Source organism: Antechinus flavipes, chromosome 2 (genome assembly GCF_016432865.1).
Source record: "Antechinus flavipes isolate AdamAnt ecotype Samford, QLD, Australia chromosome 2, AdamAnt_v2, whole genome shotgun sequence".
Lineage (NCBI taxonomy): Eukaryota > Metazoa > Chordata > Mammalia > Dasyuromorphia > Dasyuridae > Antechinus > Antechinus flavipes.
The window spans coordinates 57298893-57311383 of NC_067399.1; the positions used below are offsets into that span (position 1 = coordinate 57298893).

At 38.0% G+C, this 12491-nt stretch overlaps 1 protein-coding gene across 4 annotated transcripts in view; it reads right to left on the bottom strand.

The window, feature by feature from the left end:
• Positions 1–460: 460 nt before the first annotated feature.
• KIAA0513 (KIAA0513 ortholog) overlaps positions 461–12491 on the bottom strand; it is a 59045-nt gene continuing 47014 nt past the window's right edge. For all 4 annotated transcript variants that reach the window (XM_051974907.1, XM_051974909.1, XM_051974906.1 and 1 more), the window contains 3 exons: positions 10687–10767; positions 9446–9540; positions 461–6988 (listed from right to left, as the gene is read on the bottom strand). In XM_051974907.1, the coding sequence (XP_051830867.1) occupies positions 6939–6988; positions 9446–9540; positions 10687–10767 (226 nt within the window). In that variant the 3' untranslated portion in view covers positions 461–6938. The remainder of the gene's footprint in view (positions 6989–9445; positions 9541–10686; positions 10768–12491) is intronic.

The following is a 12491-nucleotide window of genomic DNA, read 5'->3' on the forward strand; positions in this document are numbered from 1 at the left end:
CAAGGAGCAATATATATATATATATATATATATATATATATATATATTATATATATATATATATATATTATATATATATATATGTATATGTATTTTTTTTTCCTTCATAACAGTTTGGATTCCAACACCGCTTTGCAGCTGTCCTTGAAACTGTCTCAACAAAATACAGCTTCCCTCCCCCCAAAAAAAAATCCAAAAAACAAAACACCCAGTACCCTTTGAGACACACAGATTGGTACAATGGCAATATACACATCAATCCTTAACCAATGGTGGCTGGACTTAGGCAATTTTGGATGTGGCAATACACAAGGTTTCATTTGAGTAAAGACAAAACTCAAGAATGACTTGAGCAAAGAGTAAGGAAGAAATGCACACAGAAAAGACAAATCACAAATATCTCAAATAGGAACCACAATTATAACACAGATAATTAAGTAATCAAACTATCACACACAAATTTGAACTTTTTTAAAGGGACAATAGTTCCCTTTGCTAGTGTCCAAAAAATCCTTTTAATTACTCTCCTTGAAAAAGAGCCAGTAAAATGAATACCAAGTCCATTGCATCTTTCATTCACTCAAGTCAGAGGAGATGGAAGGAACTTGAAAAAGTTACCTCTATTTCAATATGACTATTACCTTTGCAGCCTATATTTAATTTTATGCATTTAAAAAACATTATTCTGAAATGGGTCCATTTGCTTAACTAGATGCCAAAGGATCCAGAAAACAAAGATGAAGCCCTGATCCAGTACAACCCTTTAATTTTAGAGAAGAAATCGATGCCCAGAGAGAAAATCCCTGGCTCAGGGCCGGACCAAGAGAGATGGGACTGGAGAAAGGAAGAAGCAGTAGAGTCTTCGAACAAACCCAGGTCCTTTTTGGATTCAGTTTGTTACTGGTCCCTCTCCAATAACCAACCTGAATCAGTAGTTCTCTTGCCTTAAAAGAAGAGCTGTTCAATTATATTACTATTTCACATTCTTCTATCTGGGACAGGCAGAAAATTTTCTTCTCATTACTGTGATAAGATATTCATACTGGGTTCCTGTTAACTTTCAGCACTTAGAATTTGTCATAGAATTCAAATTGCAAGCAAAGGTCAGAGGAAGTGGAATATGCAAGGGAGTTAATGACTTCTTCCTTTATTAGGCTGAGATGTGATTACACATCTATTAAAGCGGGGTGGGAGATGGTGTACAGCATTATTTTATAAATTAAAGGAGAAAGCAATTGCTCGACAATTCACCTCCATCATGGCATTTTATATTCTTGTATTAAAAGACTTCTTTAGGTAGTTATATCACCTACAAAATCGAGATAGCACTATGTGGCTTGGGCAAACTAAGTGCTCAATAAGATACAAGACAGGTTGGATTGGCATTCTATTAACCCCGTTATATTTTCACCTGTCTACAATGGGATTCAAAATTACAGCACTGAATGAACCCGGATTTCTTCTCTTGAGTCCAAGATTCAATAGAATTCAATGTGGTTTGATGTTAAGTGATTTCTTATTATGTTCTGAAAATCAGTCATCCATAGGTAACTTTCTCTTAACCTGAGTATATATTTAATTAACAAGCAATTGTATTCCCAGTCACTCTTGGTAACAAAGGGTAAGCTTTGATTTATTATTTGTACTTCTAGAAATCAGAGTCAGTCTTACTGGGAAACTGGGAAATTTTAAGATGGAAAACGAATTATTATTAAATCACTTGCATCTGAAGCCCCCAATATACTCCTTCACCCAAAACTAGGCTCTGTGGAACTGGGCTAGGAAGAAGGGAATCACTTAGATTGAAAGTGAGACAAATAAAAGTGTGGCTGATGTAAGTAAGGTGAATGCATAGCATAGCAAAAGGGTATCAAAAAATGGGCAATGAAAACCTAGACTTGTGTACTGTAGTTCTCTACTTTTGGTTCACCCAACCTTTTCATAATCATTCTCCTGTTTGACCCTCACAACAATCCTATGAGACAGGGCAGACATTTTCCCTATTTTTACAGATTTAAATAAAAATGCTGTTCCTGGCATTTTATGAATAGTCCTATTCTGGAATATAATGGTTAGTGGACAACTCCACAACTAGCCATTTCTCTGTATCAAAGCATGGATTGATGGATTATTGAAACTGGTAAACAGTACTTTGGTAAAGGCGCAGTGGATAGAGCACCAGCCCTGAAATCAGGAGGACCTGAGTTCAAATCTACTGGGCAAATCACTTAGCTCCAATTGCCTCATCCAAAAAAAAAAAAAAAAAAAAAAAGGTAGGGGGAGAGAAAGATAGATGGCCCAAGTGGCTTCAGCCTTCTAAAAATAAAAACAGAGCCCTCCAAGGGGTTGGAACGTGTAGGACTAAATCCCAGGGAATTTCACTGTGAAGAAGGGCAACTGAATGCTGAAAGGGACAGGAATCCTGCTTTTGATTTTTAAAAAATTCAATAACTCAACACATTTGCAGACACCTCCTAAGTCTTAAATAAATGTTGACTGACTGAGAGCTCGAAAAGGCAGTCAACCTGATTTTTCATGGCTTGGAACACACCCACCTATATGACTGGTTCAAAGACCAGCATACTGCTTCCTCTAACACCAAGCTTAGTAATGTCAACAAAGAATGCAAAAATATTCCTACCTTCACTCAGCCCCCTGACTGCCCTTTTTTTTTAAACTCCAAACCTTCTCTTCTATTAAAAGAGGAAAAACCCTGCTATCAGCCAGCCACTTTAACATTAGGACCAATAGTCTCTCTAGGTTAAAATACCTTGAGGGCTTGACTCTATACCTGGTAAAATGACCAAATCATACTGATCTGACCAATAAAAAAATCAAATCAATAAAACAACCCTACAAAATGTATAGGCGTAAAATCCACTTCAGCAATCCTACAATATAAGGATACAGGTATATTTTACAATATTTAAAATTAAAAAAAAAAACTGAGTGTCATGTAGATTGTATAAGATTTTGCTTTCTGGAAAAGCTGACTGAATTGTTTGGAACAAGATAGTCCCCCAAGGTCAGACAATGAAAATCTCTTACTGGCAGTGTTTGCACTGAGGTTTCTGAGCAGAAAGGGGCAAAGCCCTGAGCTCTGAAAGCTGTTCTTTTCTTGCCCTCCGAAAAGAGATCTCGGGTACTGTTGGATGCTTCTCACACGGAGCCAAATGTCCCCGAGTTTTGCAACAACGGGTTATCACTTGCACTCATTCCAAAACATATGTATGCAATCTGCTTTTCTACAAACAGAATGTTGTTGAAATCTGCATTTGTTGAAGAAGAACATCCCAGGAAAGGGCAACTGTTTGGATCATCTGGATCTGTTCTGCCTAGGGATAAATAAGGCAGAATCACAGATTCCTGGGTGACATGACAGGACTGAGGAATATAGATCATCATATTTTGGGCTACTCTTATTGTACAGAACAGCAGGCAGCAGAGCAATAAATAGCCTTGCTCAAGGAGATCTCGATTCCCAGCAGTCAGCACAGCCAAGCTCAGACAAGCATCTAGCACAGGATTCATAGATTTTAAGCTAGAAGAGATTTCAGGAAGACCCAAATAAAATCCTGTACAAATCTCCCTTCCCTAGCCTTTGGTGCCATCCAGAAGCATGGACTGAATCTGGTAATCTATCTTTCCCAACCAATTCTTTGTTTCACTGGAGCTTCTTGGAATATGATTTAGATATAAATAAGGATCTGACAGAAGTAGCAACCAAGAAAAAGCCTTTTTCCTCTATTCTAAATTAGTTTCTAAAGATGTGCCTGAAGACTATACTAAGGTAAAGAGGCTTTATTAAAAAAGAACAAATGTTGGAAATGTTCTAAAATGCAAAGGAAAATGGGGGGATGTCCAAAATCCTTTCCAAGGGGGCAACTGTCCTTAGCACCTAGTCTCTCAATGGCAAACTGGGTTTTTATAACCCATGAAAAAGGCATCAGGAGAAAAGAAAATCCGAGGAGATCCAATAAGAGAATCCAAAACCTGCCTCAAATGTGCTTATGGAAACAAAGCATTCACAGGGGAAAACTTCAGAGCAAAAACTTAAAGCTATGGTAATCACAATAACTAGCAATTCTTCTATGGAAAACAGATCAAGACTCGGAGAAAGACTCAGAGGAGAAAGGGACCTTAGAGATTATTTTCCCCAAAACTATTTTATAAGTGGGGTTATTGTGCATAGAACATAGATGAGAGTTAATGCCATGAAAAAAGTTTCAAAAAGGATGTTGGAGAAGGCAGGGACCTGTTGACTTATTGGGGGATACCCTACCATTGGTTACAAGGAGATTTTTTTGTTGTCATGGACTTAATACTCTGTCTGTAGGGCAAGTGCCCATCATGGGTCCACAATGAAGCTGGCTCAAAAATATCATACATGGCTTTTTAAATTGTGGTATTACTGAAAAAGAAAAATGAAGTGCTTCAAACCCCCATCATTTCTGGAGGTGACCAATCATACAAATACATTCAGATCGGCATGTCCCTTTCTTAGGGTCACCGAATGCCCAAAAGATACATCCTATTTATTGCTTATTCACTCTGTGCTATTTGTTTTGGGTTTACCTGGCCATGGATTATGGTCATTTTTAGAAGTGTCTATCAATTATTTGTCCACAACATTCATGGGAGGTATCCAAGGTATAAAGTGGCTGGTTTGGTGGGAGTGCTTATCAATGGTGTTGTACAGGGAGGTGCTAATAGGAAGGATAAACTGGAAATGGAAAGGAGAAAAGAACCCAGACAAAATTATTTTTTTTCTTAATTTCTATAGAAAACCTTCCCTTGAAGTGGGGAGGAAGATGACTAGCTTTGTAACCAGGGAAAGACAGGGGTTGGTCATCACTAGAAACATTTACCCAAGGAGCACAGAACATGATTTGAAAGAGCTTAAACCTTAACATATGACTAAATGACTTTAAAAATAAGAATACATCATGTACCTAAGTCTAATCTGGTGCTTCGGGTGGAAACCGGAAGCCAGAGCTTCCAAGGAATATGGAACTCACTAGCATTTGCAGAGAATTAAAGGAAATGATTCAAGGTGCTTGAGGTGATAAGCAAGGAGGATGAACAAGCAGGAAAGCAGAGATCTCCATTAAATACTCTCTTCCTCCCCTCTCCCAACTATGGTGAGCCTGTGGCTCAGTGATAGGGAAAAACATACTTTCATTTATGTGCCAACAAGGGCGCTTAGGAAACCAGCTTTTGACTTTCTCCATAGGCTGTTTTGTAAGTAATAACTGGAATATTGGAAGAAAAAAAAACATTAAACATATACAATAATCAGGGTCACAACTTAAGAACCTATTCCATATACAGACTGGCTCAGATACAAAGCTTTGCTCCATGGAGTCCTCTTGGGGGGATATCTCCCTCCCCAAATTTGGCCAACTTCCACCATAAGTTGCTTCTCCTTTAACCATCTCACACCGAGATTAATGTAACACTGAACTATTTGATACTCTATGTACATATATAAATATGTGATATTATATATGAGGGGAATGGGGGAAAGGGGATTGTGCCCAACAAGGAAAATTGCGTTGATGTTTGATTTCAGGAAGGGCAGTAGCTCTGGGTACCAGAAGAACAAACAGACCTCCTTTTTTGCATCTCCTTCAAAGCAGGCAGCCCAGAGCTGCCCTCAATATGTCATATACAAAAGAAAAGGGAATCACTGATCCTGAAAGCTTCCAAGGCAGTCTGGCACAGACACATCTTGTGTTGATAGGATTCATCTCAAATAAGTCCACACAAATCTTACTGTGTCTCCAGAGTACTGCCTCATTCACACATCTAACTATAATTCTCCCTTAATGATAGCCTCAGGTTCAATCCTTGCTGTAGTCAGGAAGGAAAATTTTCTGCCCTTATTTCTGCAAAATTGGAGGTTGTCCTTTCTTCTTGTGACTCGCCCAACTTCATTCAAAGGGAAGGAGAAGGAATAAGCAAAGGGGAGGTTTGCTGGAATTCAATGCTTCCCTCCTCCCAGGTAAGACTTCAGTGAGAAGTCCAGCTATTAAAGACAGCCACAATTTGGAATAGGCTCATCTGCCTGATCAGGAGTGAATCCACATCTCAGGCCTGTTGGGAAAGGGAGGTAGCGCTCCAATGCTAACTTATGGAATGTAGTCTTTCATGTTAGTGGGGATCAGAGCTGCAATATCCCAAACCTGTAGACCACAGATTTATCTTTACATAAGAGACACTGAGGTACAACTTGACCAAAAGACCAGGGCTCAGCTCCTCTGATTCCTAAATTAACTTATATAAACAAGTCACTCACTTTCTCTGGGACCAATTTCCTCATCTGAAAAAGGCGAGCTTGGATTAGATCTCAGAGGAAAGTTCCAGTTTTAATAATCTACATTGGAAGATCCTTTCTACAACATTCTATAATCTTACAGCTACACGGACATGCATGCATTACATTCCCACCAAAGACACTCCCTCATCCCCCAGTTCCCAGCATTCAGCTTTATTGGTCCAATGATGCTGCCCCCTCCCCCAAAGTCTCATAGCCAGCAACTAGCAGAGGTCCTTCAGGACCCTGTGGCAGTAAGGGATGTTGCCCCATGACTTGCCCTTGCAAATAGTCCTCCCTTCCTCTTCTTTAAAGGTCTTTACTTTTTAGAGGGGATGCTTGGGTCTATAAAGATAGCTCATCAATTCTGCTTTCACCATAGAAACTGAGGAGTGTTTCTGGTGTATAGAACACACACAAGAGAGGACGAGGCAAGGGGAAAGGACAAAGTTTTTCTTCACTCCTAGGTCTACTGGCAGATCGGGGCTCTAAGTATGGCTGACAGTCATGCAGGTTAATTGCAATGGTGCTAAGAGCTGGTTGTTGGTCCTGGGTGTTTGGGGAGGAGACTCCACCTGTACTCCTCCCTCAGTAGATGCTGCAGATTTGGTCCTCGTCAGAGCTACTCCATAGTCATTTGCTCAATATGGTCACTCAACAGCTTGTATTGCTCTGGAAGAAAGAATATTTCACAGAGGAAATTTCAGTTTACATACGAACCTCAGAGAGAAAGAAACAGACTGTATGGAGGTGGGGACTCTCTAGGAAAACAAGAACATTAAGATGATGTTCAATATATTTAGGATAGAGACTTAAGGTGCTTCTTTGTTATTAAATAATTAAGGTCCTGGAATGAATATACAGTAAATACTTAATAAGTTAAGAGTAAGTTAATAAGTAATAGTTAAACAAATGAGTAATTATCTTCATTAGAACCACAGAAGTTCTCCAACCAGAAAATGGGTAGTGTTGCCAACAGTTTATTAGAACACTACAGATTGAAGCTTGCTTTTTAAAAAACTTTCTGTTATGGTTTTTTTGGGGAAAGGGGCAGGTGGGAAGATCTATGTTTTCTTTCAAAACATGACTTATGGAAATGTTTTGTATGGCTTCAAATGTGCCTTCTCAAAGGGATGGGGAAAAGAGGGATAATCTGGAACTTTAAAACCAGGAAAAAGTTTTTAAAACAAGTGCTAAATTAAATTGTTTAAATTAAATTAAATTAATCTGTTTTACATTTAACTGTGGGGAAAAATAAAATTTTAATAAAAGTTTTTAAAATGAAATAAAAATATTATTTTCATTTTTTCTGTATTGTACTGATTCTTCTCTTATTCTGCTAATCAAAGAGGTTTTTTCATGATGGTTCTTATAAGGGTGAGGAAAAATTTCCAACTTGTCCATGTCGCTGTAGGATTATAGAATGTTGTAGAAAGAATTTTCCAATGTAGATTATTTAAAACTGGAATCCCAAAGGGACCTGTATGTGCCAAAATGTTTGTAGCAGCCCTGTTTGTAGTGGCTAGAAAATGGATGCCCATCAATTGGAGAATGGCTGGGTAAATTGTGGTATATGAATGTTATGGAATATTGTTGTTCTGTAAGAAATGACCAGCAGGATGAATACAGAGAGGACTTTCAAGACTTACATGAACTGATGCTAAGTGAAATGAGCAGAACCAGGAGATCATTATACACTTCGACAACGATATTGTATAAGGATATATTTTGATGGAAGTGGATTTCTTTGACAAAGAGACCTAACTGAGTTTCAATGGATAAATGACAGACAGAAGCAGCTACACCCAAAGAAAGAACACTGGGAAACGAATGTGAACTATCTGCATTTTTGTTTTTCTTCCCGGGTTATTTTTACCTTCTGAATCCAATTCTCCCTGTGCAATAAGAGAACTGTTTGGTTCTGCAAACATATATTATATCTAGGATATACTGCAACATATCTAACATATATAAAACTGCTTGCCATCTAGGGGAGGGGATGGAGGGAGGGAGGGGAAAAATCGGAACAGAAACGAGTGCAAGGGATAATGTTGTAAAAAAAATTACCCTGGCATGGATTCTGTCAATATAAAGTAATTATTAAATAAAATTTAAAAAAAAAAACTGGAATCCCAGCTTATATTTTTCAGATAAGGAAATTGGTCCCAGAGAAAGAAAGTCTGAAGAAAGACTTTATGACTGGGATGGGTATGGAGATATATGATAAGTGCAGGAATATATTTTGGCCAGTATAGGTCAGCAGGTCAAAGACTATTTGGTACTTGTTAACTGAGGTCTCCAACCACTCCTACTGTATGCCAGATTTAAATAAAATTGGGAAATATTTCACAAAATAAATAAAATATAGACATTATTTACATTTCAAAACAAAGTCATATGAGCCTTCTGGGATCCTTTTTTATGGTTTAGTGGCCCATGTTTCTATTTGAGCTTGACACCATTGATATAGAGGTCTAAGATCTAATAACTAAGTATGAAACCTACAGCATTATGTGACTTCCAGACTAGAAGCTCCTTGAGGGTAGAGACAATCATGTAAATTCCACCTTCCTTAGCTTTCAGTCTAGTGCTCTGTACACAATAGGCTAGCAGACTAGTAACATTGTGCCAGGCCACATTAAATTAAAATTAAAATGCCTGCATTAGGCGCCAAGGAGCTAAGAATATAAGTACAATCTCTACTGAGAATAAACGTGGAAGAGCAAGAAAAATATATAAAAATATCAAAACAAGGGAGTTGTTATAGGTAAGGTAGTTTGGAAAGATGGACAATTAATGGGAATCAAGAAAGACTTTATGTTGAGGATGGTAACTATAAAAAGAACAAGTTTCCTTGCAGTGAAACAAATCTCACTAGCTAGAAATGTGACTCCCTCAAAGGAAAACAAAAGCCAACACAACTTCATTAATCAAGTTTTCTAGAAAAAAAAAAAGAATATTTTTCCATGAATTCTTTTGCTTTGTCCCTGCCCACCTTCCCCCTTAATTCTCTATATACTTCTATATGTTATACTTTCATATATATATATATAATATATATATATATATATATATATATATATATATATATATATATGTATATTCTCAGCAGCAGTAGAGCTCTCTCACCTTCATCCAGATTGCCAATCACCGCCTGCTTCTTCAGAAAGTCATTGCACAGCTTCTTGCTCAGCCCAAAAGCCAACATGTTGTGAGTAAATGTGCTGGAGGAAGGAAACCACACATTACACCCATTGGGATTCCTACCTACACCCTTATTTATACCTGTCTCCAGTGAGAAGCGGAAGATGAGTTTCTCATTGACCACCTTTGTCCAGAAGACCACATTGATGCTTTTCTGAATTCCATCTATAGAAGCCCCTTCATTAACTTCAGGACATAGGAAATGAAGTATTCCCAGAATACTCATATTTCTCCTTCCTCCATCAGTTTCCTATATCCCTCAAAGGGAATGGCAATTCTAGCAGTTTCTGTCAAGTTGGACAGGCCTTGAAGCCTACCTTTTTCAATCAATCAGTAAGCATGTACTAACCACCGACTGTGTGCAGGTCACTTTGCTCAGTACTGGTGATATAAAACAGTGGTCCTCAAAGTGTAGTCCAAAGAATTGTTGGGGTCTCTGAAACCCTTTCAGAGGGTCTACAAATTCAAAATCATTTTTTATTTCTAATATAGTAAATAGCTATAAATATAACCCATGTGAACAAAAACCTCTTGAACAGATCCTCGATAGTTTTTAACAAAATGAAGATACTGAGAACAAAAGTTTGAGAACCGCTGATATAAAAGATTGCCCTATCCTCAATCTAAGCTATTTCAAAGCTAGCTTAATTAGAGTTAGAAATGCTCATCACCAGAGAATTAGCCAGTGAATTATGATTTGGAAAGGAATGCAATGATTAATACAATCCACTGAAATAAGGAGGGATTGTGATTAGCATCAGGAAAGTTAATTCTGTCCCCTAGAGTAATAAAATGATAGATCCGTGAAGTATATAATAAGTTAAGAGGATCATCAGTCTGGACCATCAAATCTAACCCACTCATTTTAAAGATGACAGAGCTAGATCTCACAGCCAGTAAATGTCCATGGCAGAATGTGAACTCCCTGATGTCATCTCTCAAGGTTACCCAGTTTAAGGACATAGTCTTGAAAACTGAATCCTAGAAATAAGAACTAAAATGGATTTTTCAGGAAGTTAAGTGAGTTTTCCCATTACATTATGAGTTCCTTAAGATCAGGGACTGCTTTCTGTCTTTCTTTGTATCTCCAGTACATAGCATGGTACCTAGCACATAGTCAGTGCTTTATATATGCTTACCAACCAATTGCTTGCCCAAGATCTTACCCAAGCTGCCCAAAGGTAATGTTCTCATTGAATCGAAGACTGTCAGCCCGTTCCTCTTGGGTCATGTGACACCACTTCTCCCTGCAAGCACAGGAGGTAACAAGAGAGCAGGTTTTTGGAGAACTTAACCCATGGACCCAACCACAGCCCCAATAATATTCACAGAAATTACACCTACCCCATCATCCCCTGCACCACCAAATAGTTCTCTTCATGGGAGATCTTTTCACTTTGCATTGAGCACTAAATTTACAAAATACACAGCATCTAAATACTAATGCAACAGTGACCTGTTATTTTACCAATGTGGGAGCCTCCCTGTGTGGAAACTTCTTCCACCATTGTCTGTTACTTTAAAATTTACAGACATAAAATCTCTTGGAGAGATAAAGTGAACTGCTTGTCCACAAAGCTAGTATGTGTCAGAGGTCTTCCCAATTCCAAGGTTAATCCAGTCCTCTCTCTAGCATGATTTATAAGAACAACAAAAATTAGCAGATATTATTTCATCTCTTCTCTCCCATTAATCCATTAATTAGGGGAAGACAAGTTGGTGATTTCTCTACTTCATAGATAGGGAAACTGAGAGAAAATGTGCCTAAGGACACATAGGGCAAGTCAGTTGGAGTGGAGACTGTTATGGGTTCCTAGATCCTGGATTTGTGAATATTTACTAGTTTCCTCATATAATAAATGTTGCCTCCTGTCTAGGAGAATTCATAGAGAGACAGAGCCTGTATTACACCATAACTTTGGAAAGAAAACATGTTGGCTTAGGCAATTCCTCCTGTTGGAAAACTAGGGGCTGACCTAAACTATAGACAGGGATATCCCGATTGCCTATGAACTTCCTTTGATCTAAGAAAAGCTCATTTTTCCTAGTTTTGGCTTCTGGCTATATCCTCCTCTGGATGGTTGGAATCCAATCCACATCCAATCAATTTTTCAAATGTTTGCTTTTATCTCCTTCCCTCCAACTCCAAAGAAGTCAAACAAAACATTCTTTATTCTAAAGCCATGAGAAAATGTTAGTCCAATACAGCCTGAAGACCTGTTTAAGATCCTAAAAGGGTGAGGAAAATGTGCTGAAAACCCCAACAGGGAAACTGATGAAGTTCCTATGTACTTTTATAAGATACAGCCTTGATTTTTGAGGTTCCGAGTGACATTCTCTCTCATATCTTCACAATTCCTCTTTCTATATTCTCCAGAAAAAGAATACTCAAGGTTGGGAGAGGTGGAGGAAAGAGATGATATGAGAGCAGAAACCAAGCATGTTTTCCCAAGAATCCCCTCTATATAGACGTATAGGGAACATTGGGTCACCACCTCTGTGGTGTTGTAAGGGAAACAAAATGTTTTCCCTCACCCTAGGTAGTGGATGGTGTAATATTTACAAATGTAAAAACAGAGGCTGAAAGAGATTAAGCTTGTTAAGGAATTAATGGACAAATATCCTCCAACTCCTAGGTGCTAGCTCAAGGTCTAATTGATGTTAAAGAGTAGACTGATCTCACTTGAAAAATTCAGTGATAAGCTCTGGCTTAGTGATAGCTCTTTCACATATGATTCTCACAACAACCCTGTGATATTTTTAATAATCCTTTTATTATTAATAATTTTTTATTATCTCATGTGCTATTACTATCTTTATTGTACATTTGTGGAAACTGAGGCAACCAGAAGTTAAATCATATAATAATAATAGGATAATCATATCCAGGGTCACATAGTTAAGTATGGCATTTATAGCATTTGAACTTGGGTCTTCCCTACCCTAAGTCCAAACTTCTATATACTGCCCT